Here is a 26,763-nt window from a genome sequence, read left to right as displayed (position 1 = left end):
GCATCAAATATATATATAAATATATCACTTTCAATCACTTGTATTCCAGTACATATGCACGCGTTTTTGTGTGTGTATATACACAAGGGCGGAGAAGAAGAAGCAAGAAGAGGTTTCCAACTTTGCTAAATACATCAAATTGCAGGACAACTCAAAATTTCTATTGATTTAACAATTGTTCATGTGATTAAAAACTCACCTTGCTGAATTTTGTGCAACATCAGATTCCAAATGAATGCGACAGTTTGAATCTGATGATGTTACTACATGATTCAAAACCCCTGGCTGTTTTAACATGTGTTTTCTTGTACTAGATAACAAATAGAGCTTAAAGCTAAAATTTATATAACCAGTAAACAGTAAGCTACAATGTGGTCCAATTGGTCCCTGTCGTCATTTGATGCTTGCCTTTGGAATGGATGATGTGCATGGCCCACCAGATGTCATAAATGGTATGCCCTTAAATGTGGCCACACCCTTGTCATCGGTGAAAAGATTCTGCACCCATGAAATGCTCATGATCAAAAACCATAACGAAAGAATTCATATACTAACTAGATGAGAAGGCAATAATGACACAAGCCATGGCCACAGCATTCATGTGCAGTACAGAGAAACCAGTTCACCCACCCATCAGTGCTGTCAAATCTCCTCTTTTAAGACGACAAGCACTAAAGACAGAAAAAAGTTATTATTCACAAACTATAAAAACAAGACAAACTATAAGTCGTTACTTCCCCGCTGCTGTTCAAAATTTGTCATATCTACTAAGAACTAGGAAGGAAATATGACTGGTGTAGTCCTTAATTTTAACTTTTGGCATGCTCATTGAATCACATCATCTAATTAATTGATATTTACCTGCAGTGGGCCACAGAACCAAACAGAAAACTACAAATGGCCAACTAACGCCAATTCATTCACCCATACTTTTTCTGAGTTCTATGGAACATGATCCTAATTAACAAGAAGATGACCGAGAAGTTTGATAGATAAGGTGCAGGTTAAACTGAATAGGCAGACAACATAAAATGAACCCAGCTCATAACAAGAAAAACAAAAGTTCGAACCACATACCAGTGTTATTTTCTCCAACTGCTTCTTTTTTGGATTAAGGACATCTTCTGGCTTACCATCAATCCTGAATGAAAATATTAACTATATATTAGACCAAATAGTTTTCAACTTTCAGCAGAAAACCACATAATTTTAAGGAAGGAGGAAGAAATTACAAAACTCTGCCGTTTGGCTATACACATTGTCAGGGCCAAACCCATGCATATGAACCATTTGCATGTGACAGTAAACACCTTACAGCTGTATATTCCTAGTTTTCTAGTCTTAGAATGACACTACATGGCAACAGCCACTTTACCCAAAAAAAATGCAACCTTATTGTTCAAATTCAAATGCTTTTCAAAATTAGTGACCAACCAGCAATATTGTTTTCAACAGAAATTGATACTAGCACATCACATGGAAGACGAAATATGCATTTACTATAGAAAATGGCAGCTACTAGCAAGTATTCAACTGGCTATTAGCTATTCAAAAATGTGCTTTCACACTTTCTCCTCCAGTATTTCAGCTATTAAAATTACTCTATTAGCATTAAGCAACTTCTGTATGCTTACCCTGAAAATGAGACACGTTCTCCTATTTTAGCACCTTCTGGAGGGAGCAGGGGCTCCACCACACTGTGATCCTCATTAGAAGCACACAGGACCTGAAAAAATTAGAAAGCAAACACCTGACGCACTAAATTCATTCCTTGGGACTCTTGTGTTAACTAAGTTAATTTGGTACAAATTGAATAACCGATCACAGCAAACTAGAATATCTAGGACCTTTGGCAACAAGAAAGAGGAAATGAACAAAGCATACACATGGACACTGCCAATATTCACGAGATGGAATCAATTAGCATCACCACCATGTGGTTATAATTAAAATCAATAAGATCAACGACTTTCTTTTCCAAAATGCTAAATTTTATTGATATAAATGACCTAACAAGCACAAAATACATCATTTGACAATGTTCACAATAATCAGTCCACGTAAGAAGCACAAAAATTTCGACATGACACTATTACAATAGCAGAATTATCCTACTAGCAAGACACAGATCCTATTGTTGCTTGTTTTACTCTTTAGTCACGAGGTTTATAAGAAAAGTGTTGAAAACAAAAGCAGTAATTCAATTAAACCATAAGGTTTCACTGAATATAAAGAACATCATTACTTGATTCATACAACAATAAAAATGCATAGAAAACTTACCAGTCCTTCTGACATCACATCTCGTAGCTTTCCAGGTTTTACATTTGTTATCAGCACAACACGACGATTCTTTATAGAAAATGCAAATACCAAATACAGCATTAGCAACTGGACTTCGGTACTTGAATAAATCCCAAAAAGTAAACAAAAAATAGTTACAAAAAAAAAGAACTAGTATAGCTTATTTATTTCCAATAAACTACATAATCATACCGTCAACTCATCTGGACTGCAATACTTTGCCAAACCACTGACCACCTGCCTCAATTTCGCATCCCCAACATCTATCTCCTCAACCAATAAACTGAATCAACAACCAAGATTAAAAATGTCACAAATAGTTTCTATCAGACATGCCACGTTGCATAAATTAAGATACTTGAAATTTAAATCTAGGGCTATTGGACAAAAAAATCCAAACGTCTATGGTAATTCACGTTTATATTCAATACTTTAAATCTTGGATGTTAAAACTAAACCTTTTCAATTTGTCACAATTATAACTAAGAGGACTAAATGTCACAATTATAGCTAAGAGGACTAAATTGAATTTGTATAAGTTAATGATAAATTACAATATAGTCCCTAAAGTTCTATTTGAATAATAAAATAGTCTTTAAATACATATTTTTATTACAATAATATCTTTTTTTTATTAAACTCATTATTCACTCCCTATTTTCACTTTTATATAATATCGTAAACATTAATAAAAACTTAAAATATAAAAAAATAAAACTTTACAATTTAAAACATATAATATTTTGGTTTATATTTTTATTTAGAATATTATTAATATAAAATAAAGTTTTTCAAATATAAAAAAGTATACACATAATTTATAATATTGAATATAAAAATTCAATGAAATATTTTAATATATATTATTTATATGTGATATCTTATATAATAGAAATTTATTTGTAATAAATATTTATTCAATACAATATATTTAATATTACACATAATAAATATAAAATATATTTGATTTCAATTACAAAATTTAAATTAAAGGATTATATATTTTATTAATAATATAAAACCTTAAGGACTATAGTGTAATTTATCATTAATTTTTCTATATTCAATTTAGTCCTTTTGGCTATAATTATGACAAATTGAAAAGTTTTGATTTTACCGTCCTAGATATAAAGTGTTGAATATAAATGTGAATTATCATAAACGTTTGGATTTTTTTGTCCAATACCCCCTTAAATCTATGATGACCAGGATCGCAGTGGAACAGCTTTTCTAATGACTATATTGAACGCTTAAAGGAGAAGAATGAGAAGTCAGCTTACCTATCAGCAGATGGATGTTTCGATGCTTTGCGAATAAGGCCAACCTGTATGTTCAGCAAACTAACACTTAGTTCTTTATCTTTCTCAGCACGTTCCTTTTCAGACGGTTTCTTTTTCTCTGGCACAGCTTCCTTATTTTCTGTAACCTTTTTCAGTAAGGTACAAAAAACCATAGAAATGTTAATGCACAAGACTGTAACGTGATCAAAAGACAAAAGTAATTAGAATAATAAAATACCCCAAGTCATGCATCTAAAATTTCACAGCTTCACCATACACTGGCATGTATATACACTGTACTTTACATGCGTGTGTGTGTGTGTTTCAATATGATCAAATGCTTAAGAATTGGCAATGGCATTTCAGTTCCTACAACTACAAAAGCTTCAAATAGATTATTTGACTAGGAATATAAAGGCTTAGACAGCTAATAACTCTCTGATAGGCTATGATTTTCAACATTAACTTCTGAATTCTACAACTATTATCAGCATATTACTCAACCTCTTGGCATTCTTCAGAATGACAAACATGGATGAATATAATTCTATTATCACAAAACTGAAAAAAGAAAGCTCATAAAATATCAGCGCTATGTATCAGAAAATGGAACAGAAAAAGATTTACCCCAGCAACATTTTTCTTTGTACTCTTGTCTGCTTCTGATTTTTCTGTGTTCTTAGTGCTTTCAAGAGTCTTTTTTGCATTTGAATCCACTTCAACTTTAGCCATACCCTTTGTACCCTGCAACTAAATAAACAAAGAATAATAGGAACTCAACCAAAAGAATGATCCAAAAGTAATTAATACATTTGGATAAGAGAAGGGGGAGGGGAGAAGAACAAGGTTGTCTCAACAAAAGATGGCTTACAACTGCCAAAAAATGCTTTAATCCATTCAAACAAAAAAATTGCCATAAAACAACTAGTAGAAGCAGGACTATTTCCATCCCCATGATGCCGATCAAATAATGTAAAATCAATGACCCCTTTTCTCCTTAAACTTTAGGTTTCATTTTGTGAAATGTGTAGCAACCAACATATCCCAAATACTTTTCAACATTCTAATCCTTCTTGCCACAGGGTTAGTAAGGCAAATGAAACAGATAAAAACAATATAATAATACAAGATAGCTCACCAGAAACTCAAATGCAGGTTTTTTGAGCAATATCTTTTCAAACAGATGCGCAAACTCCTCCTTGTGCTGTAATAAGAAAGAAACAAGTAATCTAAAATGTCTTATAAAAAAATAATAATAATGAAAACATGCCATATTCTTTGATAGTTGTTTGAGGGATCATGCTACTAACTGCAAATATGCAGATTCAGGTCATGATAAAAAAAATATTAAAAACTGAGGACAAAATTTCACAGATAAATATTTTGCTTTTCATTCTTCTCTATTTCAGTCAGGTAAGGCCACAACTATTGAATACTGCTAAGAAATGCACCTAAATTTGTCAACAAAAGCTCAACTAATTGTAACTGAGACAACATAAACTGCTCTTACATGTTCGACTTATTTAAGTTGTGATAATTCTTAAACCCAAATTTCAAACAAGTACAAGATGTTACTTGAACAAATATGATGCATAAAACTGCCAATCAAATCAGATTGTTGCGAATGGAACCAACAGCCAAAGGTGAGGCATAATCAAGTCAGCCTCACAGCCAAAGTCTTGATAGTTACATTGAAAAGCAGGGAGTTCACATGTGACTGTTTGATGATAACACAGAGTAACTAAGAAGTCTTCCTTCCACAGAAAGTTACCATCAGATTCATAAAAAAAATTCAAAAAATTGAATAATAAGAAGAAGTTAAGAATGGGGCCTACCTGAATGTAATCCATCCATCTCATCACATGTGTCAATTTCTCTCTCTCTAAATGTGAAAGGCCAATCTGCATAAAGGTAACCTCTCAAAATTCATTAGAATTTCAAACACGCACCTATTATATCAGTAGGACTGCTAAATGTAAGAATTTAAGTTCACCAACGGCATTCCTAACATGTCATTCTTATTTGAAAAAGATTTTGACAACATATGGAAAAATTTGAAAATCAAATAGCAAGAAAAATTTGAATGCATTAACTAACCAGAGAGCAGCAAATGGGAAGAATAGTTCATAGCAAAAAACAGAAGGAGCATACCACTGAAGAATGTATAACAGAAAACACAATGACATCAGCCTCAGAGGGTGTAGTTCCATTGCCCAAGAGTATAGACTTCTGAGCCAAGTCTTGATTGAATCCAGTGAGAGCATCTAAGCACGCCTGACAGTCTACAGGAAAACTCTCTGCAAACTCTATCCACTTCATCACCTATAAAGAAAGTTCACATTGAAGTTATAGCAGTGTAGTGTCAGAGCATAGGCAACCAGTGCAACCTTACCTCCTCATTTTCTTTCTGCAGAAAAGGTTTTCCTGATGACTTCAATATCTTTGTATACAAGCTCATAATATCATCCTTGCCACTGACACCCAAAGAAGTTCCCTACATAAATTAATTTCAAACTTAACCACAAAATCTTAAAAACCAACAAATCACAGTACAAAACAGGTCAGAATGAAATTCACAAATTCCGCAACTTGGTGCCTTTCTTTCATGAATAACAGAAGAAATATCGGTCAAATAACAAAAAAAATGATGGAATGCAACAAGATCATATCAGTGAGACTGCGAAAGAAAGGGGGGGGGGGTGTCTTTCAATGCAAGAGATGAATCTGTGAGGATTCAAATACTCTTTTTTACATGGCATCATTATCTAGAAGGAGGGAAATAAATATAAGAATAATTTAATTTGAGAAGAAAAATGTAAGAGATGCAACCGTTATGTGAAAACACACAAAATAACTTGAAAATACCAAACATTCATTGCAATGTGTAAAAACTTATCAAATTGAAAATTTTTCCACACAGAAATTCTCAACATCCACAAAAATACGCAAAAGCACACATAGTAAAATGCACACAGAGAGCCTCCAACGATGTTGTCAAACTGAAGAGGTTTCGAAGATAAATTAATTAGCTCCAACTTATAGCTTTTCCAAGCAAAAGGACTGAAATGTAAAATGAACCAATAAATATAGCATACTAGAAAATCATAAAGCTGTTGGTAAATCAGCAATCTCTACTTATCCACTATATAATCATAATTAAGAACACACAGATAAAACATCAAGAGACAAAAAGAATCAAAGTATGTACAGGTAATTCAAAGTTGAATGATGAGAATGATGTTTTAAGGCTTACAGGATCTAGAGAGAGGTGCTTGACGAGAGCTGACGCTATCACTTGCTTTCTTTTGAGAGTGATACTTTCATCAATAGGTGCCATGTCCAATCCTAACTGTTTGCTTCTGCGACAGACCCCAATTTGTTTCACTTCTGGTTTTGAGCTTGGGGACTCGCTCACTCTGTCGCTCACAGGTCACCGGCAGAGTGCTTTGGTAGGGTTTGCAATTGCAGGCTGCAGCTCGTGTTGAGCGAGTGTGTCCCGCATGTGAAATGTGATCGTTCGGCACAGAACATAGGCCCATTGGAGCCCAACCTTGCAATCAGTTGGCTTTCCACAAAATTTCTGAATCCTGTAACCTTGGGTTGAAAGCTTGAAACCCACGAAAGCCCTGTTACAAGCATTCTGCCTTTGCCAATTGATAGCGTGAAAAGAATTTGGTTGAAATTGAAAACATCGATTAAATTAATTTAATTCAAAATTTTAGTTTGATTTTTTTTAATATATATTTTGATTTGATTTTTAATTAAAAAATTGATTTATTCTGTTGAAATTGCAGGAAAAAAGTTGAAATGAGGAGTTTATTTTCTACAATTAAGGACTTAAATTATTAATAAATAAAATAAATATAACTGAAATTGAATGAAAACTAGTGCAGAATAAGTCTCTATTGTTTACTAAGAGTGAACATATTCTGCATTTTGATGATTTATTAAAAAAACTTAATAATTAAAATAGTTAATATTTCTGAATATGGCTTATGATTTAAAAGTATTTATAGCCAATTCTAAAATTAAAATAGGTATGTGGTCTCCAGTTAATGACCACCCTATTTTTAGTCTTCATGGGTATTGTTCCAAAGTTCTTTTTCAAACAAATTTGTTGTCATCTTCTGCAGCTCATTAAATCAGACCTCAATTTCTTCACATCTGACTGCTTGAGGGGCTTGAGCATGAACATCTGAGCTCCTTCCTCTAAGCACCTGCTTGAAATGGAGTCAACTCAAGCCTTTTAAACAAAATGTGAAACAAACTAAACTTCAAAATAAAAGTAATGTATTACTTGGTAATACGAGTTGGGATGTTCTCAGATGACATAATCACAACTGGAACCTCCTTCATGATTGATGATTCCTGCTTCCAAGTAACACAAATATTTACAGAATTACAGGCCATTACTAGGTCTTAATCTCAAAATTAGTAGAACTTGCAGCTAATGCTACCTTAATTTTCTTGAGTAGTTCATAGCATGTCATTCCAGGCATACTATAATCAGTGATGATCAAATTCACCTTGGAAACCTGTAGAAACAAATGTTAAGAATCACTATTACATGTCCCTCAACTTTTTGCTGCGATCTTATGGAAGTAAACTGCTTACATTAGTGTCTAATTTGTTCCTTCCATCAACGCCCAACCCCAAATACTCCAATGCTTTTAGCCCATTTTCTGCTGTGGTGACTGCAGCAACTCAGAAGAATTAGTTACTGGTTATGCGCCATTTCTAATCCATCTGTGTGTTGAGAACAGAGGAAGAGATAATCATTACCTTTGCAAGAAGAGTTCTTAAACAACTTTTCAACGAGTTTTCGGTCAATCAGGTTGTCGTCCACTGCTAAAACATGAGGTTGATCTCCATAGTTTCCCATCACCTTCTCCACTGATGAACAAGACCCACCATTACCACCCTCCATATATATACATAAAGAATTGAGTAAGAAGAAGGAGGAGGAGAAGAAGAAGGCTGCACGTAACAGAAGGAGGTTGCAATAAAGGTGCTGGGAGGCAGTTATTATATAGTACAAGAAGACATAAAAACACTAAATCAACAAACAAAATCACAGAAATAAATAGAAATTTATTTGTAATAAATATTTATTCAATACAATATATTTAATATTACACATAATAAATATAAAATATATTTGATTTCAATTTCAAAATTTAAATTAAAGGATTATATATTTTATTAATAATATAAAACCTTAAGGACTATAGTGTAATTTATCATTAATTTTTCTATATTCAATTTAGTCCTTTTGGCTATAATTGTGACAAATTGAAAAGTTTTGATTTTACCGTCCTAGATATAAAGTGTTGAATATAAATGTGAATTATCATAAACATTTGGATTTTTTTGTCCAATACCCCCTTAAATCTATGATGACCAGGATCGCAGTGGAACAGCTTTTCTAATGACTATATTGAACGCTTAAAGGAGAAGAATGAGAAGTCAGCTTACCTATCAGCAGATGGATGTTTCGATGCTTTGCGAATAAGGCCAACCTGTATGTTCAGCAAACTAACACTTAGTTCTTTATCTTTCTCAGCAGGTTCCTTTTCAGACGGTTTCTTTTTCTCTGGCACAGGTTCCTTATTTTCTGTAACCTTTTTCTGTAAGGTACAAAAAACCATAGAAATGTTAATGCACAAGACTGTAACGTGATCAAAAGACAAAAGTAATTAGAATAATAAAAGACCCCAAGTCATGCATCTAAAATTTCACAGCTTCACCATACACTGGCATGTATATACACTGTACTTTACATGCGTGTGTGTGTGTTTCAATATGATCAAATGCTTAAGAATTGGCAATGGCATTTCAGTTCCTACAACTACAAAAGCTTCAAATAGATTATTTGCCTAGGAATATAAAGGCTTAGACAGCTAATAACTCTCTGATAGGCTATGATTTTCAACATTAACTTCTGAATTCTACAACTATTATCAGCATATTACTGAACCTCTTGGCATTCTTCAGAATGACAAACATGGATGAATATAATTCTATTATCACAAAACTGAAAAAAGAAAACTCATAAAATATCAGCACTATGTATCAGAAAATGGAACAGAAAAAGATTTACCCCAGCAACATTTTTCTTTGTACTCTTGTCTGCTTCTGATTTTTCTGTGTTCTTAGTGCTTTCAAGAGTCTTTTTTGCATTTGAATCCACTTCAACTTTAGCCATACCCTTTGTACCCTGCAACTAAATAAACAAAGAATAATAGGAACTCAACCAAAAGAATGATCCAAAAGTAATTAATACATTTGGATAAGAGAAGGGGGAGGGGAGAAGAACAAGGTTGTCTCAACAAAAGATGGCTTACAACTGCCAAAAAATGCTTTAATCCATTCAAACAAAAAAATTGCCATTAAACAACTAGTAGAAGCAGGACTATTTCCATCCCCATGATGCTGATCAAATAATGTAAAATCAATGACCCCTTTTCTCCTTAAACTTTAGGTTTCATTTTGTGAAATGTGTAGCAACCAACATATCCCAAATACTTTTCAACATTCTAATCCTTCTTGCCTCAGGGTTAGTAAGGCAAATGAAACAGATAAAAACAATATAATAATACAAGATAGCTCACCAGAAACTCAAATGCAGGTTTTTTGAGCAATATCTTTTCAAACAGATCTGCAAACTCCTCCTTGTGATGTAATAAGAAAGAAACAAGTAATCTACAATGTCTTATAAAAAAATAATAATAATGAAAACATGCCATATTCTTTGATAGTTGTTTGAGGGATCATGCTACTAACTGCAAATATGCAGATTCAGGTCATGATAAAAAAAATATTAAAAACTGAGGACAAAATTTCACAGATAAATATTTTGCTTTTCATTCTTCTCTATTTGAGTCAGGTAAGGCCACAACTATTGAATACTGCTAAGAAATGCACCTAAATTTGTCAACAAAAGCTCAACTAATTGTAACTGAGACAACATAAACTGCTCTTACATGTTCGACTTATTTAAGTTGTGATAATTCTTAAACCCAAATTTCAAACAAGTACAAGATGTTACTTGAACAAATATGATGCATAAAACTGCCAATCAAATCAGATTGTTGCGAATGGAACCAACAGCCAAAGGTGAGGCATAATCAAGTCAGCCTCACAGCCAAAGTCTTGATAGTTACATTGAAAAGCAGGGAGTTCACATGTGACTGTTTGATGATAACACAGAGTAACTAAGAAGTCTTCCTTCCACAGAAAGTTACCATCAGATTCATAAAAAAAATTCAAAAAAGTGAATAATAAGAAGAAGTTAAGAATGGGGCCTACCTGAATGTAGTCCATCCATCTCATCACATGTGTCAATTTCTCTCTCTCTAAATGTGAAAGGCCAATCTGCATAAAGGTAACCTCTCAAAATTCATTAGAATTTCAAACACGCACCTATTTTATCAGTAGGACTGATAAATGTAAGAATTTAAGTTCACCAACGGCATTCCTAACATGTCATTCTTATTTGAAAAAGATTTTGACAACATATGGAAAAATTTGAAAATCAAATAGCAAGAAAAATTTGAATGCATTAACTAACCAGAGAGCAGCAAATGGGAAGAATAGTTCATAGCAAAAAACAGAAGGAGCATACCACTGAAGAATGTATAACAGAAAACACAATGACATCAGCCTCAGAGGGTGTAGTTCCATTGCCCAAGAGTATAGACTTCTGAGCCAAGTCTTGATTGAATCCAGTGAGAGCATCTAAGCACGCCTGACAGTCTACAGGAAAACTCTCTGCAAACTCTATCCACTTCATCACCTATAAAGAAAAGTTCACATTGAAGTTATAGCAGTGTAGTGTCAGAGCATAGGCAACCAGTGCAACCTTACCTCCTCATTTTCTTTCTGCAGAAAAGGTTTTCCTGATGACTTCAAAATCTTTGTGTACAAGCTCATAATATCATCCTTGCCACTGACACCCAAAGAAGTTCCCTACAGAAATTAATTTCAAACTTAACCACAAAATCTTAAAAACCAACAAATCACAGTACAAAACAGGTCAGAATGAAATTCACAAATTCCGCAACTTGGTGCCTTTCTTTCATGAATAACAGAAGAAATATTGGTCAAATAACAAAAAAAATAATGGAATGCAACAAGATCATATCAGTGAGACTGCGAAAGAAAGGGGGGGGGGGTGTCTTTCAATGCAAGAGATGAATCTGTGAGGATTCAAATACTCTTTTTTACATGGCATCATTATCTAGAAGGAGGGAAATAAATATAAGAATAATTTAATTTGAGAAGAAAAATGTAAGAGATGCAACGGTTATGTGAAAACACAAAATAACTTGAAAATACCAAACATTCATTGCAATGTGTAAAAACTTATCAAATTGAAAATTTTTCCACACAGAAGTTCTCAACATCCACAAAAATACGCAAAAGCACACATAGTAAAATGCACACAGAGAGCCTCCAACGATGTTGTCAAACTGAAGAGGTTTCGAAGATAAATTAATGAGCTCCAACTTATAGCTTTTCCTAGCAAAAGGACTGAAATGTAAAATGAACCAATAAATATAGCATATTAGAAAATCATAAAGCTGTTGGTAAATCAGCAATCACTACTTATCCACTATATAATCATAATTAAGAACACACAGATAAAACATCAAGAGACAAAAAGAATCAAAGTATGTTAAAAAAAATAAACTTTAATCGAATCAAAATATATTAAAAAAAATAAAACTAAACTTTTGAATTAAATTAATTTAATCGATGTTTTCAATTTCAACCAAATTCTTTTCACGCTATCAATTGGCAAAGGCAGAATGCTTGTAACAGGGCTTTCGTGGGTTTCAAGCTTTCAACCCAAGGTTAAATACCTGAGAAGATATAATTTAAAGGAGTAGGATAATTTGAAGGAACAGCTTTATGATTCTTTTTGATTTAATCATAAGGAACAGCTTTATCTCTCAGGAAAATCATAAAGCTTGTAACAGGGGGCTGCCTTCCTTTATACCCTTTATTGCTTTTTAGCTTTTTCCTCTCACTCTTATCTTGTCTGCCCAATTGCTTCAAATCAAAATTCAACCATCTTCTTGCCACGCAATTCAATTTGCCATTTTCATATCCATTGTCTCCAAATATGTCCTTTTTCTTTCACTAGCAATGTCAAAGTTTTACTACAGCATCAGTTAAAAAAATATATATATATAGAAGAAATATGCTGAAAATATAAGCTAATTTAAAAAAAAAAAAATAGATCTCGTATATGTCCAAATTTATTATGAAATATAATGCATAGGAGTAGGATAATTTGAAGGAAAGGTACTAATTTATGTAATCCAAATGTTGTTATGAAATTTCTTATGCTTTTTAATTCGTACTCAATTCATAAAATATTTTTTTAATTAAATATTTAAATTATGTAAATATTAAAATTAAATTCTACTGATTATTCAAATTATGTACTATTCATTTGAAATAAAATATTTTATAAAAAATTTTAATTATTAAAAAATTTATTTCCATTCACGTGGTCGAATTCTCCAATCCATTAATTGAAGATTACGACAACGTTTTTGCCATGAAGGACATCCACGTCCTCGGAAAGTTCGCCACGTGTTGCATCTATTAAATAGTCACACCTCCCCTTCCCCACCCACATACGTGGCCCATTTCCATTTTCTGTTAACAAAACACTAACTTCTTTTATTGCGCCTCTGTCATCTCTTTCTCTCTCTCTCTCTCTCTGACTCTCCACCGTCCGTACCTCGCTGAAATTTATTGGCGACTCCTACCGGAAACCTAACTTATCTCCGGACCTCGGCGAACCATTGGATTCTCCAACCAGTCTTGAGATGCCATTGGTGTTTGAAGCTTAACTTATATTCTCTGATCCAGGCTTGTTTTCAAGTCTTCCCTTGTTCTTCTCTTCGAGTTCTTCAAACCCCCAAAACTTAGTTTCTGCAGAAATTTCTGGGCTTTTTTTTTCTCACTTCCCTCTTGCAGAGTACCATTGCTAGCATTTTCATTTATGATTTGAGCTTCATTCTTGTGGTCTCTCATTTTGCTCAGAGTAACTGTTTTCTATTTTTGGTGTATTTTAGTGTGTTTTTTTTTTTTGTCTCTCCTCGTTGTCTCACTGGTCTAAATCTAGCCGTTAAAAAGAGAAAGAGAACCTTTTTTATATTTTCCATTTTCTCTTTAAAATTCCTGGTAGAGTAGTGACTAGTGAGTTTGGCTTTTTGAACCCAACAGTTAATCGGTTTTTAGCTTCTGTTGTTCTTTTTTGTTTTGAGCAAAACTTCAATGGACTTGTGTGTGATTCTTTGCTTTCCTTGTTAGAGCATAAAAAGAAGCTGCAATGCAGAAGATAGAAGAGATGTTAATAAGCTTATTAGCTTCGCTGGTTTTTGTTTCACAGTGTGTAGGATCTCTAAACCCGCCGCTAAATGACGACGTGGTGGGTCTAATTGTGTTCAAAGCAGACATTCAAGATTCAAAGGGAACGCTTTCGTCTTGGAACCAAGATGATGATACTCCCTGCAACTGGGTAGCGGTCAAATGCGACCCAAGATCCAACAGGGTTACCGAGCTTAATCTCGACGGCTTCTCCCTTTCGGGACAAATCGGACGTGGCCTCTTGCAGCTCCAGTTTCTTTACAAGCTCTCATTAGCAAGAAACAACCTCACTGGCAGCATTAGCCTTAGTCTTGCTTGGCTTGAACACCTTAGCATCATTGATTTAAGTGAGAACAGTCTCTCTGGGCCGATCCCAGATGATTTTTTTAAGCAATGTGGGTCTTTGAGATCCATATCTTTGGCGAAGAACAAGTTTTCTGGGAAGATTCCAGCTTCTTTGAGCTCATGTACTACTCTTGGATCTGTAAATTTCAGTTCGAATCAGTTTTCAGGGTCTTTACCTGCTGGGTTTTGGAGTTTGAGTGGGCTCAGGTCGCTTGATTTGTCAGATAATTTGTTGGAAGGTGAGATTCCTACAGGAATTGAAGCTTTGAACAATTTGAGAGCTATTAACTTGAGTAAAAATAAGTTTGGCGGGGGGTTCCCTAATGGGATTGGAAGCTGTTTGTTATTGAGGTCCATCGATTTAAGTGATAATTCGATTTCTGGGTACCTTCCAGATGCAATGCAGAAGCTTAGTTTGTGTAATTATCTAAGCTTAAGCAACAACCTGTTAGCTGGTGAATTTCCAAGCTGGATTGGAGAAATGAAACGACTCGAGACTTTAGATCTTTCTGGGAATAGATTCTCTGGTCTGGTTCCGAATTCAATTGGGAATATTCAGTCGCTGAAGGTATTGAATTTATCTTCTAATGGTTTAACTGGGAACTTGCCGGAATCCATGGCCAATTGTGGAAACCTTTTGGCGTTAGATTTCAGCAGGAATTCAATGGGTGGTGACCTTCCTCTGTGGATTTTTGGCTCGGGAGGGGAGAAGGTTGCGCGTTTGGAGAATAAGCTAGGGAGTTTTAACTCAGTTCCAAAGCTTCAAATTTTAGATTTATCAGACAATGAGTTTACTGGTAAAATTTCGTCTTCCATTGAGATCATGAACAGCTTGCAGTTCTTGAATCTATCAGGGAACTCTCTTGTGGGCCCTATTCCTGTGACTATTGGAGAGTTGAAGGAATTACATGTTCTTGATTTGAGTGATAATCTTCTAAACGGAAGCATTCCTCTGGAAATCGGTGGAGCCTTTTCCTTAAAGGAATTGAGGCTGGAGAGGAACTTACTGATATGGCAGATTCCTAGCTCTGTTGCGAATTGGTCTTCACTAACAATTTTGTAAGCTTTCTTTGCTACGACTCCTTTTCCCTTCTCTGCTTTTTCTTTCTTGTTGTCATTAAATATTTTATACCAAACTTAGTTAACTTGAGATCATCGACACTGCTTAGGTTGCTGCCATCTTCAAATTCTTTATAAACAACTAGACATGAAAGTTTCTCTAGTAGATAATTTAGTCCCTTTACAGTAAAAGTTGATTCCATCTGTTTTAAAGATTTAGCCTATCAAAGAAACTTCAAATCTGTAAAGATGTGGTTGCAGTGCATACAATGGTTTCTTTTTTACGAGTTGTTAGGATTTGAAATTTAGAGTTCCTTACAACTGAAATGAACAAGACGTTTTAATTCTCTGGGGTAGTTGCTTGATATCTAAATTAAGAAATAAGAAAAGCTCCTTGATGCTCTGACTATTGTTGCCCTTTTTCTGGAAACTTGTATGTTGGTGAAAGGTGTGGTGTCTTCCTCATTCTAACCAATATGCCTTTCTTGTTTATTTGTTTCTTTCCTATTGATCACTTAGGATCCTATCTCATAACAACTTGACTGGACCAATACCCACAGCAGTAGCGAAACTTACAAGCCTACAAGATGTGGACTTGTCTTTTAACAGCCTCAGCGGTGGCCTACCCAAGCAATTGGCAAATCTTCCCAACCTCTCTTCCTTCAACATTTCCCATAACCAGTTGCAAGGTGAACTACCCGCTGGTGGTTTCTTCAACACCATATCACCTTTTTCTGTCATTGGCAATCCATCTCTCTGTGGTGCTGCAGTCAACAAGTCTTGCCCTGCAGTCCTTCCTAAACCCATTTTCTACCAGCTCTTGCAATTGCTCTTTCAACTCCTTTAACTCGGCTGGAGCCATCCTGTAGGGAGGGATAGAGATCGGTCTAGTTCCAGGCATCAACTCTATCTTGAACTCTATCTCCCTAGCAGGTGGTAAACCTGGAAGCTCATCAGGAAAGACATCCTGAAACTCTCTGACAACCGGCACTGAGGCTGGCTCCCTGACCTGACTGTCTAGCTCTCTCACATGAGCTAAGTACCCCTGACATCCCTTCCTAAGCAACCTACGAGCCTGAAGAGCTGATATCAGACCTCTAGGTGTGCCCCTCTTGTCTCCTCTGAAGACGACCTCTGACCCGTCCTGATCTCTGAACTTGACTAACTTGTCTCTGCAGTCCAAGGTAGCACCATGGGTAGATAGCCAATCCATCCCTAGAATGACGTCAAAGTCTGTCAAATCTAGAACCACAAGGTCGGCGGAGAGGCATCTTCCCTCAATAAAAACTGGACTGTACTGGCAGACTGACACTGCCACTGACGGGTCACACTTGGGTCCACTGACCCATAGGGGACACTCTAACCCAGAGACTATCAGACCCAACCTCTCAACGGCTCTCGGAGCAATAAATGAATGAGATGCACCCGGGTCCATTAATGCATACACATCAGAACACCCAATGACGAGATTACCTGACACCACGGTGTTGGATGTGTTTGCCTCCTGCTGAGTCATGGTGAAGATCCTGGCTGGAGCTGATGGACCTTCACCTCGGGAACCAGAAGAAGAGGCTGCCCCTCTCCCTCTACCTCTGCCACTGCCCTGAGTTGTGGCTGGAACCTCCTGGCTTGATTCCTGAAACTCTTGGTCACAAGAGAATCATCCTAAGTGTATCTGCTCTTATTGCCATTGGTGCAGCTGCTGTTATTGTTGTTGGTGTCATTACTATCACTGTCCTTAATCTTCATGTTCGATCATCAACATCACGATCTGCAGCTGCTTTGTCATTATCTACAGGCTATGAGTTTAGCCATTCCCCCGCTACAGATGCCAATTCTGGCAAGCTTGTCATGTTTTCAGGTGAACCTGACTTCAGCACTGGAGCACATGCTCTGCTTAATAAGGATTGTGAACTTGGACGTGGTGGATTTGGAGCAGTCTATCAGACAGTTCTTCAAGATGGGCATTCTGTGGCCATCAAGAAGCTCACTGTCTCAAGTCTTGTCAAGTCCCAAGAAGATTTTGAAAGGGAGGTTAAGAAATTGGGAAAAGTTAGGCACCAAAATCTCGTGGCCCTTGAAGGTTATTATTGGACACCATCCTTGCAACTTTTGATTTACGAATTTGTCTCTGGTGGGAGTTTGTACAAGCATCTCCATGAAGGACCTCGTGGACATTTTCTTTCATGGAATGAGAGGTTCAACATAATTCTTGGGACAGCAAAAAGCCTTGCCCATTTGCACCATTCAAACATCATCCACTATAACATAAAATCAAGTAACGTGCTTCTTGACAGTTCAGGTGAACCAAAAGTGGGAGATTTTGGCCTGGCAAGGTTGTTACCTATGCTGGACTGCTATATTTTAAGCAGTAAGATTCAGAGTGCACTCGGGTACATGGCACCTGAGTTTGCTTGTAGAACAGTAAAGATAACTGAGAAATGTGATGTTTATGGGTTTGGGGTTTTGGTACTGGAGATTGTTACTGGCAAGAGGCCTGTTGAGTACATGGAAGATGATGTGGTGGTACTTTGTGACATGGTCAGAGGAGCATTGGAGGAAGGAAGGATGGAAGAATGTGTTGATGAAAGCCTCCGAGGGAATTTCCCAGCTGATGAGGCAGTTCGAGTAATGAAATTGGGATTGATTTGCACTTCACAAGTGCCATCAAACCGACCAGACATGGGAGAGGTCTTAAATATATTGGAGCTGATTAGATGCCCTTCAGAAGGGCAAGAAGATTCAGGATGAATATGAAACCATATTCATTACGAGTAAGGATTAGCAATTGGTTATCCGGCGAAAAGGAATCCGGTTTGTTCAATTGATCAAAGAGGAGAAACTTCATTGTTGCAAGTTCTTTTTCCTTTTATTTTCTTGTATTGTTTCGTCTCTGGTTTGTTTTCAGTTTATGCTTGTAGTTTCTTCTCAATGTCAATGTTACATTTAGGTTTCCGGATTCCTTTTCACCGGCTTCCAACTTTGGAAACTTTTGGATATTATTACTACAAATCTTCAGCTTCCACTTGGCCTTTGCTTTGTTTTCTAGTTATTAGCTGATAGTAATAGTAGCACTGATTTTTTATTCTGATTTTGCGAAGGGCACCCTGGAACTTGTTTATGACTCGCATTGTAAATCATTCAGGCTTCTTGATATAACTATAAACTTCCTAGTGGATTTCTTGATTCTAGCAAATATCTTACATGGGTAGTGAATGTCTTGTTATGCAACTCCAGTTGGTGCGGACAAAGATGTGATAGTTGTCAGAAGGATGATGGCCTCAACAATAGAAAAATGTGTGCCTTATCAATGCATGTGTTGACTGTGTGGTTCGAGACTTTGGGCAACAAAAGTTATCTTTGAAGTTCCACCAATGTTCATCACAGGATTTCTTGTATTTTCCACAGTGAAGGGCAGATTTTAACTCTCCAAATAGAGTGCTGGTTTCATATATCAAGATTATGTGTTGTCAATGACAGCAACAGTGAAAGGTATCAAAATGCTGCTTCTTTACAAGTCAAAAAGTGATTTAAAGGCCTCGGGACTCCCAAGATTCCAAGCACCCACTTTGAAACAAATGACCTTATTGCTCCCAATTACACAATGAAAAGGACCACAGAACCCACAATACAAAAGTGAAAGTTAGGGTTAAAGAAGAAAGATCCCATGCTTCACAAAGATAAAGAATGGAAATATAATATTACACACTATGAAATGATGCTGTCGGAATAGAAGCATTCTTTTTTGTATTATATCTTGGCACCCCTGGTGTCTTTAATAACACTAATACTCCACTTTCTTTAAATGCATTTTTTGTTTGTTTCTCTTCAGACTGTCTTAATTGTCCAAAGGATTTTCTTAAGCTAAGTAATTTAATCACAACTAATCTCACATGGGTTTCGCCCTTATTCTTCTTCTACTCTTCAAAGACTCATAGTCATAGCCCTACATATTTTTAATCACAAAAAAAAAAAAATTGCCTTCTACTTTAAATGGCAGGAGTCAAAGAATAAAAATTTTCATAAGCATGTGGAAGGAGAAATGAATGAGTTGTCCATACTTTGAAGTGGAGTCAGCCTTGAGGTTGTATAAATGGTGATGGGACCGGGAGAACTTTATGTATTGGCATGTAATAATCAACTAGCACATGGGTCCTTAACAATCCTGTTATTTGTCTAAGGTTGGAATATTAATGTCTTCTTGGTTACAGGAAGTGACAGATTGAAAATTACCTACTATTTTTGTTGTACTTGAGAGAGCTGACTGACCATATTTTATGTTGCTCTGCCCCATGTGTTGAATCTCTGTGATCAAGGAACAGAGGATCTCTGTTTTGATACTCGAACATGACAGATTCCTATTAAACAAGTCCATGCTTCCTCAAACTGTATTATGCAATAATATAAAATACATGAAAGAATAGAAAAGAATTATTGGTGGAGATAAATGGTATACAAAATGATTTCCACTTCCAGCCTTCTCCTCTGGATTCCTTTTTCTTTTATATTTTTTTTTTCCTTTTTAATGTTGTTTTTCTAAAAATTCCTTGCTTTATTGAGTGGGAAAATGATACCTCTCATCTTTTTTCAAGCACATAGTAGTTGTAAGTAGAGAGCCAATGATCTCGGATTGGTAGGTGGGGGACAACACATTCTTTCCAATAGATGCCCACTTGTAATAATTAAGCACAAGAAATGTGCATTTGCAGCTTTACAGTATCTAGTTTCTAAGGGGTTGATTCTGTGAGAGTGAAATTCTTGGAAGCAACTTCAAGAATTACCTCAGTAAAAAAAGTAAAAAAGAAAAAGGGTAACACCAAGGAGTGAATACACAGATACCCTCACCAATCAGAAATATTTGCCATGATTCTGATATGGGAAAAAAAAAAAAAAAAGCAATAAGACTGTAAGTCAGAGGTCCACAGGTGATGAGATCAAGACACGTATTCATTTAGATGGGACACAGTAATTAAATCTCAGAGTAGGTTATATTTTACACTTAATCAAAGGCCACCGAAGTAATACTAAATCAAACTTTCCCAAGTTCTCATCAAAAAGTAGAGACTCAGAAGCGGTTAATCATGATTCCAAACAAAGACATCTCCAATCCTTAGGAGGATGAGCAAAAGTCAATAAGATTAAGTATTGGAATTGGACATTTTTGGCTTGGTGTTTAGGTACTTGTATCTCTGGGATAGTAATGTCAACATCTATGATTGTAAAATTCACTTTCAGAGGATCCTTTCCCTCATTCTGGACAAGAACAAACAAATCCTGGGTAGCTACATGTTAAAAAAAGGAGCAATTCAGTGTTAGCCATTAAGAATTGAGAGGAATGCAAGTAATAAACCAAATCCAAATATCCATTATCAAGTTGGGGAAATCAAAAGGTTCGAGTTTGTTCACAGGAAATTTGATCAGCACACTACAAAGTCCAAATTACAGATCAAAGTCTAAGAAGAGAAAGCGTCAAACTGAAAGAATATCCAACCACCAACTCCAGAAGGAAAGATTTAAGATAGCAGTTTGAAATGAGAGTGAATTGGGTCTATATTCAAATTTCCAGGAAAAGAGAATAAATTCCTGATCATTACAGTCGAGTTTTCACATTTAGAAAATTTGGTTGGAATGAACCTAATCCTGGATTCATTCACGAAGCCGTGAATTTCATTTTTTTTTAGAATAAACTATAGAAAGAGAATGTGCCATAAGCTCGATTCAAATTATAACTTCATTAACAGTTTTCTTCTAAAACATTCATGTCTGCTTCAATCACGCATTTGAATTTTACTAATGCTTTAACTTGAACTTAACGAGAAACTACCTAAATTTATTCAAAGCAACTAAAAGCCCATGCACAAAATTTAAGTAAAAGTTAATATAATAAGGGTAAAGATTCAAACTTCATGACATGACAGGTTCTTGTAAGGAATTTTAACACCTCTCATCAGTTAATGCAACAAATTCACAAAGCCAAGAAGAAATCTAACGACTACCCAACAAAGGGGAAAAAAAAAACATATCCCACTTTCAGCTACTCAGATACTCACATCAAAAGGAACAGACTTTTTATGATTCTAGAATTTAACAAAAAAAAAAGGTGTATGATCCTTTGGCAGAAAATCACCACGTCAATTGTGTTATTCATAACATCTCTGTCCATAAGGAGTTCAGTTTTACGAGTGGTTGAATATTTTTCTCCATTAGTTGGAAAATATGTATATTTGCTTTTAACTCGGTGGACTCCAAGAGCGATAATTTAATGAGTTGAACCTATGTTGGTTGAAACAAATAACAACTTTGCCCATTAGTTCAGTTTTATGTCGTGGTTGAATATTTTTCTCATGTGAAAACTCAGCTGGTTATCCATTAACTGATGCATAAATCATGTATAGTTGTGGGGTGAAGATAATGCAGAGTGTGAAATTGCAGTATCGTTCACTGGACAGAGTTTCAGATGAACATCCTCCAAGGAGATGTCCAGCAACATGCTCCCAAATTGGCTCCGAGTCCTGCTGCTTATACAAAATGAGGCGGCAACATGTTACCAAAGTGCAGCGCTTCACACAATGTAACTTATATTATACAGCTTTCTTGTTTATGCTCTTTGATACTGTACTCCTCGCAGGCAAACATGGTGATGTGAAGGCCTTTTAAATCATAGAAGCCCTGTTACAAGCGTAAGATGAGGAACCCAGGAATGTGATTGAGATGTCAAGAATATGCAGTCATTTTTGTTTCACATATCACTGCAGAGTTTTTTTCTTTTTTTGTATTTAACTAATAATTCTGTACAAATTATTGTAACCATTTCTTGGTTATAATATCATGAGCAGGGGTTGCTTCATGTTGGCTCTAAAGAGAGAAATAAGATTATTATAACAGTTAAAAATTTTAAAATATTCTACACTCAGTTAAAAACCAAGGAAAAAAAAATTTAATGAAGGAATCTGAACATCAGATTCTACCACTTTAATCATGCAACTTGAGTTCTAACAATCAGATTCTGTTATCCTGCCACTGCTCGGTACCTGACAGATCAAATTAAAACAAGAGAAAAGGTCAAGAGAGTTCCTCTCCTAATGTTACAAACTAGATAAGCCGCATAGCCTTGTAAAACTAAACACCTAATCAGTAGTTTGCTAAACGCACATGGTCAAGCTACCACAATAAGATAAGTTGAAGGGACAAAAAAAAAAACAATATTGTTAACGAGATCAGAAGCATGATACATTCTCCTTTGACATCAGAAAACTGCAGGTTGAATAGATGGAAGCTGCTGCAGCTCTAACTGCTATTTCCCTCTCAAAGGTCTCAACTTTCCTGCACCACATACAAAACAATAATTTTTTGAAAACTAATAGCAATATCCACCGCCTAGGGAGCCTGAGGTAAGAAAAAACAAAAGCAAAACAAAACAAGAAATGCATTATACTACCACATGATATAGTATGAGCCTGCCTACTGTGTTTTACCCAATCTCAATCACAAAGATATAAAGATGTTGAAAAAATTTTACTTTTATGTTTTAATATCAAAAAGATTAATCAGAAGACCGTAAACGAGCGCCTGCTGAGCCTATTCAGAAGCAAACTTGCTTCATTTTGCAGCACTCCCGCCTTACCCAAAGGCAAAGGCATGAATTTCAACTTGATAAAAAGATAAATAAATTTTCTTCAAAACCACTTTTTGGATGCACATTCTTGACAAGGAAGACATGAAGCCAATATTGACATGCTTACTTCAATGTACTAAACCTCTTAAACCAGACAGAACAAAAGGCAATGATTATTACCTACTATATAAGAGTCGCACTGTTCTCTATTTTATTTAGACTACATTAAGATCACTACCTTACCGATCACTGTTCCTTTTCTCCATAAAATAACGCAATGGAGTGCATATTGTAATTTTCTTTACCTATAGATGCTTACCATCATCACTCCTTAGATTATAAAAGCTTTACCTATTGTAATTTTCTGATGTTTCCTGCAGTTGGGAAACAGAAATTGAGTTCCATTGAAAATTTTGCAGCCCCTGATCACAGTGCAGTTGCATTTCTTTTACTTGGTTCAACCAACTTTCCTGCAATTTAAACCACATAAAAAAGGTTAGTGCTTGACATAAACCAACAAGTTTCTTGTTTAGGGAAGGTCTCTACAGGATATTAAACTGTGGAAAAGAGTTTCTTATTTTAACAAAAGCTTTGACAACAAATATTTTGAGGTGGGGAATCATGTTTCCATTAAAATAGTTAGGTGAAGAATAAACTGAATCAAACATCAGTAAATGGATGACAGATCTAATCAAGTAAAATTTTATTTCCTGATCTTCTTCAAAGAGAATAAGGAAATTCCATTTTAGAGAACACCTATAGTTTATTTACTTGGAGCCATGATATGAAATAGAATAATCTCCCCTCATTCTTACAAGTTGTTTCTCTTCTTCGATAAGTGCCTTATCCATCTGATCAAATAATGTGCTCCATCTTGCTTGATGCAGGGAAGACATTGCATTACTAGACTGTCCATCAGATGAAGTTTTCATAATAAAAGGATCATTCTCTTGGTTAGATGGGAATTCTTTTGATATTAAAAAGGGTAACTCTGTAGTAATTACAGCTCGGACTCTCTTCTTACTGCGTCGCAATGCTGCAAGTATAGAACACGGTTTATTGCCGGGCAGTACTATGCATTCTTTACTAAAACCGTCAGAATTTTATTCAAACATTAGATCACTACCTGAGAGGCGCCCTTTAATGTCTTGATGAAGAAGCTCTAGCCATTGAGAAGCAACGCTAGCAGCTGAAAGTCGAGAAAGAGCATTCCTTTCATGAAAAATAGTGATGCCCAAAGACTTGCAAAATAAACTACTCGTAAACTATTCTATACGTTATTACTAACCAACCCCATATTTCTTCATATAAAAAGTGCATAAAGTAAATTACAGATTCTGTTCAAGTACACACCTCTTACTGAAAGAGAAGAAATGCTATTGACATTTGTTGATTCCTCATTAGAAAAAGTTCTAGATTCCTCAGATAGCTTGCTTGATGTTGATAACTTAAGTGCTAAAGTATCATCTTCAATGACAGAATTTCTGCCACATATCGTGCCTACCATGCTGGAGTCACTCTCCCCAGTTAATATATGGCATCCTCCTATTTGTTTGTTCCCAGATAAAATAGTTGAACCCCCATTTCCTCGAGAAAAACTGAGTAGATGTACACCAGAATCACCCACATTTCTGGTTTCTTTAGTTTCAACACAACCATTTTCAAGTTTTTCAGACTTAACCAAGGCCTCTATTATGGAATGGACCTGTTTTTTATTCCTCACATGGTTTATAATCCCAGGGTTCAAACCATTCAACAGTCCACTTGGTGCAGCAATTTTAGTGAACCTATCAACTTGTTCTTTCTTTGCAAGCTCCATCTTTTTCTTGAGAATATCATTCTTGCTTTTCCTCCCACGTTGCTTTGGCATTGGTATCCCACCATGTGAAAATGAGGTTACACCACGTTGTATTGAAATGCCGCCATGAGAAGATGAAAGAAAACCATTTTGCTTCATCTCTTTCCAAACTCTTAATGAGTCTTTCCCCTTCACTGGACTAGTAGTACTCCCACACTCAGAAGCATCCCTTCTTGATTTCAAGTGATCATGAATTTTGGGATTACGAAACAATTCCGCGTTCATGGGGCTAGTAACATCTTCGGCATTGAGATCCAAGCCACTCCCTCCAGAGGTTACAAATTTACTATCATGTTCTCTATCATGCTGCTTGAGCAAAGAGACTTTCTTGCAAGTCTCAGTGTTCCCCGGACTTGCATTGCTAGCTGAATTATCAGCAACACAAGCTTCAGTATTGAGATCTAGTGGTCTAGATCCTGCCTCGACAGACAATGAAGTCCTCCCACGTCTTTCTGCTTGCGCAGCAGCCAGATCGATGGTTACAGGCAAACTGGTAACTTGAGAAAGTCCTTCACCAAACTGAAACTGGTCACTAGCTTCTCTATTTTTCATAGGATGGGTGCTGGTCTCTGTGAAGTTTTAAAACATTAAAATCATACATAAAAGTTCCTACAAATGAGAAAAAAAAAAAAAAAGGTAAAAGCAAGTGAAATGAGAAGAGGGTTTAAAAGTAACAGGACTGCTTGCACATTGAGAAACATAACAAAAATGGACCTACACTAGCAATAGCAATTTACAATTTATAGGATATAAATACAGAAAAAGCTACTAGTTTTAAATGAAAAACAATACTATTTCTTTGTAATTCAACTGAAATCAATTCTAGCAATCCGTTAACACTCAAAATTCATGAACAAAGCAACCAATAGAATCCTCAAAATTTATAACTTGAACAAAAAAGAGTACCTTCTGTCCTCAACACGGAATCAAGTTTTCGCACTTTAATCCGTTCACGAAGACTTTCTTGTTTCTCTCCCAATCCGCCACTGCTTCGCTTTTCTCCAATCGCCTAAAAGCAACCCGACAAAGAGGAAATAAATTACAAAAAAACAGAGGTTCAAACAGAAACATAAATCTCGAGTTCATCTAACAAATGACAAATATATAAACCAACCGTATGATCAGTTCCGGGCAACCGTAGATCACCTTGATTCTTCATTATCTAGGAAACCCAATTCAAGTCCAAAACTTTGATGGCACAAAATTCAAAAGGTGTTGGGAAAACTTCAAATTGAATGAAAACGAACCAAAAAAAAGAAAAAGGATGGGAACTTTGTTGGGAAGGAAGGGAGTGAAAGTAGAATGGAATGGATGGATAGGTTTAGAAAAGGGAATAGCAGATCCGTATTTGAAAAGTTGATTGCTTGGAATTGGAGAAGAAGAGAGCGGGCATTGCAATTAGCATATAGGATTAGAAAATGTGTTAAGTATGGAATGAATTTTGAAGGAAAGAGCGTGGGGGAACCGATGGTTTCAAATTCAAAAATGGGGGCCCGCCTTTGCCACGCATTTTATACTCTTCCTATATATATTCTTCATGCCATTGGCCAAGGCCTTTAAACAAGTCTTTGGCAAGCAGCCTTCGTGTTTTTTTTTTTTTTTTATTATTATTATTTTTTGAAATACTATACTGATTCCCGGTTATCCAATCTTCCCTGACCTCTCCATTTCACTTCCCTCTCTCTCTCAAGTCTTAACTATCTTTCTATCAAATGCAGCAAACAGAAAATAGTTGGAAGAGTTATAGCTCAAAGCTATTTATTTTAATCGTTGTTTTTCATGTTTATTTTAACTGATTTTCTCTGTTATATGTAAAACAAAAGGTTTGTTCTTGTCGCAAATGTGATTCTTTTTGTTTTTCGTAAGATTATGTATTTAAGTTTGTTAACAGGTTGAACCAGAATTATCAAAGTTTA

At 35.6% G+C, this 26,763-nt stretch overlaps 4 protein-coding genes across 17 annotated transcripts; 1 reads left to right on the top strand and 3 right to left on the bottom strand.

Moving 5' to 3' along the window:
- Positions 1 to 139: 139 nt before the first annotated feature.
- On the bottom strand, positions 140 to 7,059 carry LOC110619328 (aminoacyl tRNA synthase complex-interacting multifunctional protein 1-like). Of its 7 annotated transcripts, none has more exons than XM_043958314.1 (12): positions 6,838 to 7,059; positions 5,977 to 6,078; positions 5,736 to 5,906; positions 5,420 to 5,485; positions 4,723 to 4,788; positions 4,212 to 4,334; positions 3,585 to 3,736; positions 2,497 to 2,587; positions 2,284 to 2,352; positions 1,635 to 1,726; positions 1,078 to 1,141; positions 140 to 498 (listed from the first exon to the last, which is right to left on the bottom strand). In XM_043958314.1, exons 1-12 carry the CDS (start codon positions 6,919 to 6,921, stop codon positions 394 to 396), a joined length of 1,185 nt encoding a protein of 394 aa, XP_043814249.1. In that variant the 5' UTR covers positions 6,922 to 7,059; the 3' UTR covers positions 140 to 393. The 7 variants fall into 7 exon arrangements, with proteins under 7 accessions (XP_043814249.1, XP_043814251.1, XP_043814250.1 ...); XM_043958316.1 differs by having other exon boundaries at positions 3,585 to 3,730; XM_043958315.1 differs by having other exon boundaries at positions 4,212 to 4,328.
- An 8-nt stretch (positions 7,060 to 7,067) lies between these two features.
- LOC110619325 (two-component response regulator ARR17) lies at positions 7,068 to 12,090 on the bottom strand. Of its 8 annotated transcripts, none has more exons than XM_043958326.1 (9): positions 11,451 to 12,090; positions 11,209 to 11,379; positions 10,893 to 10,958; positions 10,196 to 10,255; positions 9,694 to 9,801; positions 9,060 to 9,211; positions 8,367 to 8,477; positions 8,199 to 8,278; positions 8,057 to 8,119 (listed from the first exon to the last, which is right to left on the bottom strand). In XM_043958326.1, the coding sequence occupies exons 1-7, from the start codon at positions 11,514 to 11,516 to the stop codon at positions 8,411 to 8,413; spliced, it is 690 nt and encodes a 229-aa protein (XP_043814261.1). In that variant the 5' UTR covers positions 11,517 to 12,090; the 3' UTR covers positions 8,057 to 8,119; positions 8,199 to 8,278; positions 8,367 to 8,410. The 8 variants fall into 8 exon arrangements, with proteins under 8 accessions (XP_021618381.1, XP_043814261.1, XP_043814260.1 ...); XM_043958325.1 differs by having other exon boundaries at positions 9,694 to 9,807; positions 11,451 to 12,080; XM_043958324.1 differs by having other exon boundaries at positions 9,685 to 9,801; positions 11,451 to 12,060.
- Positions 12,091 to 13,225: 1,135 nt separating this feature from the next.
- LOC122724045 (probable LRR receptor-like serine/threonine-protein kinase IRK) lies at positions 13,226 to 18,565 on the top strand. The gene is made up of 3 exons (XM_043958329.1): positions 13,226 to 15,374; positions 15,894 to 16,184; positions 16,988 to 18,565. Exons 1-3 carry the CDS (start codon positions 13,933 to 13,935, stop codon positions 18,123 to 18,125), a joined length of 2,871 nt encoding a protein of 956 aa, XP_043814264.1. The 5' UTR covers positions 13,226 to 13,932; the 3' UTR covers positions 18,126 to 18,565.
- A 3,745-nt stretch (positions 18,566 to 22,310) lies between these two features.
- Positions 22,311 to 26,522, bottom strand: LOC122724044. Its single transcript, XM_043958313.1, has 8 exons — positions 25,962 to 26,522; positions 25,754 to 25,856; positions 24,343 to 25,416; positions 24,116 to 24,178; positions 23,805 to 24,025; positions 23,341 to 23,459; positions 22,607 to 22,697; positions 22,311 to 22,405 (listed from the first exon to the last, which is right to left on the bottom strand). Exons 1-8 carry the CDS (start codon positions 26,004 to 26,006, stop codon positions 22,367 to 22,369), a joined length of 1,755 nt encoding a protein of 584 aa, XP_043814248.1. The 5' UTR covers positions 26,007 to 26,522; the 3' UTR covers positions 22,311 to 22,366.
- Positions 26,523 to 26,763: the final 241 nt, after the last annotated feature.

Source organism: Manihot esculenta, chromosome 7, assembly GCF_001659605.2.
Source record: "Manihot esculenta cultivar AM560-2 chromosome 7, M.esculenta_v8, whole genome shotgun sequence".
Taxonomy (NCBI): domain Eukaryota; kingdom Viridiplantae; phylum Streptophyta; class Magnoliopsida; order Malpighiales; family Euphorbiaceae; genus Manihot; species Manihot esculenta.
The sequence above is the reverse complement of the archived record's forward strand: the minus strand, read 5'-3'. Positions and strand labels throughout refer to the sequence as shown.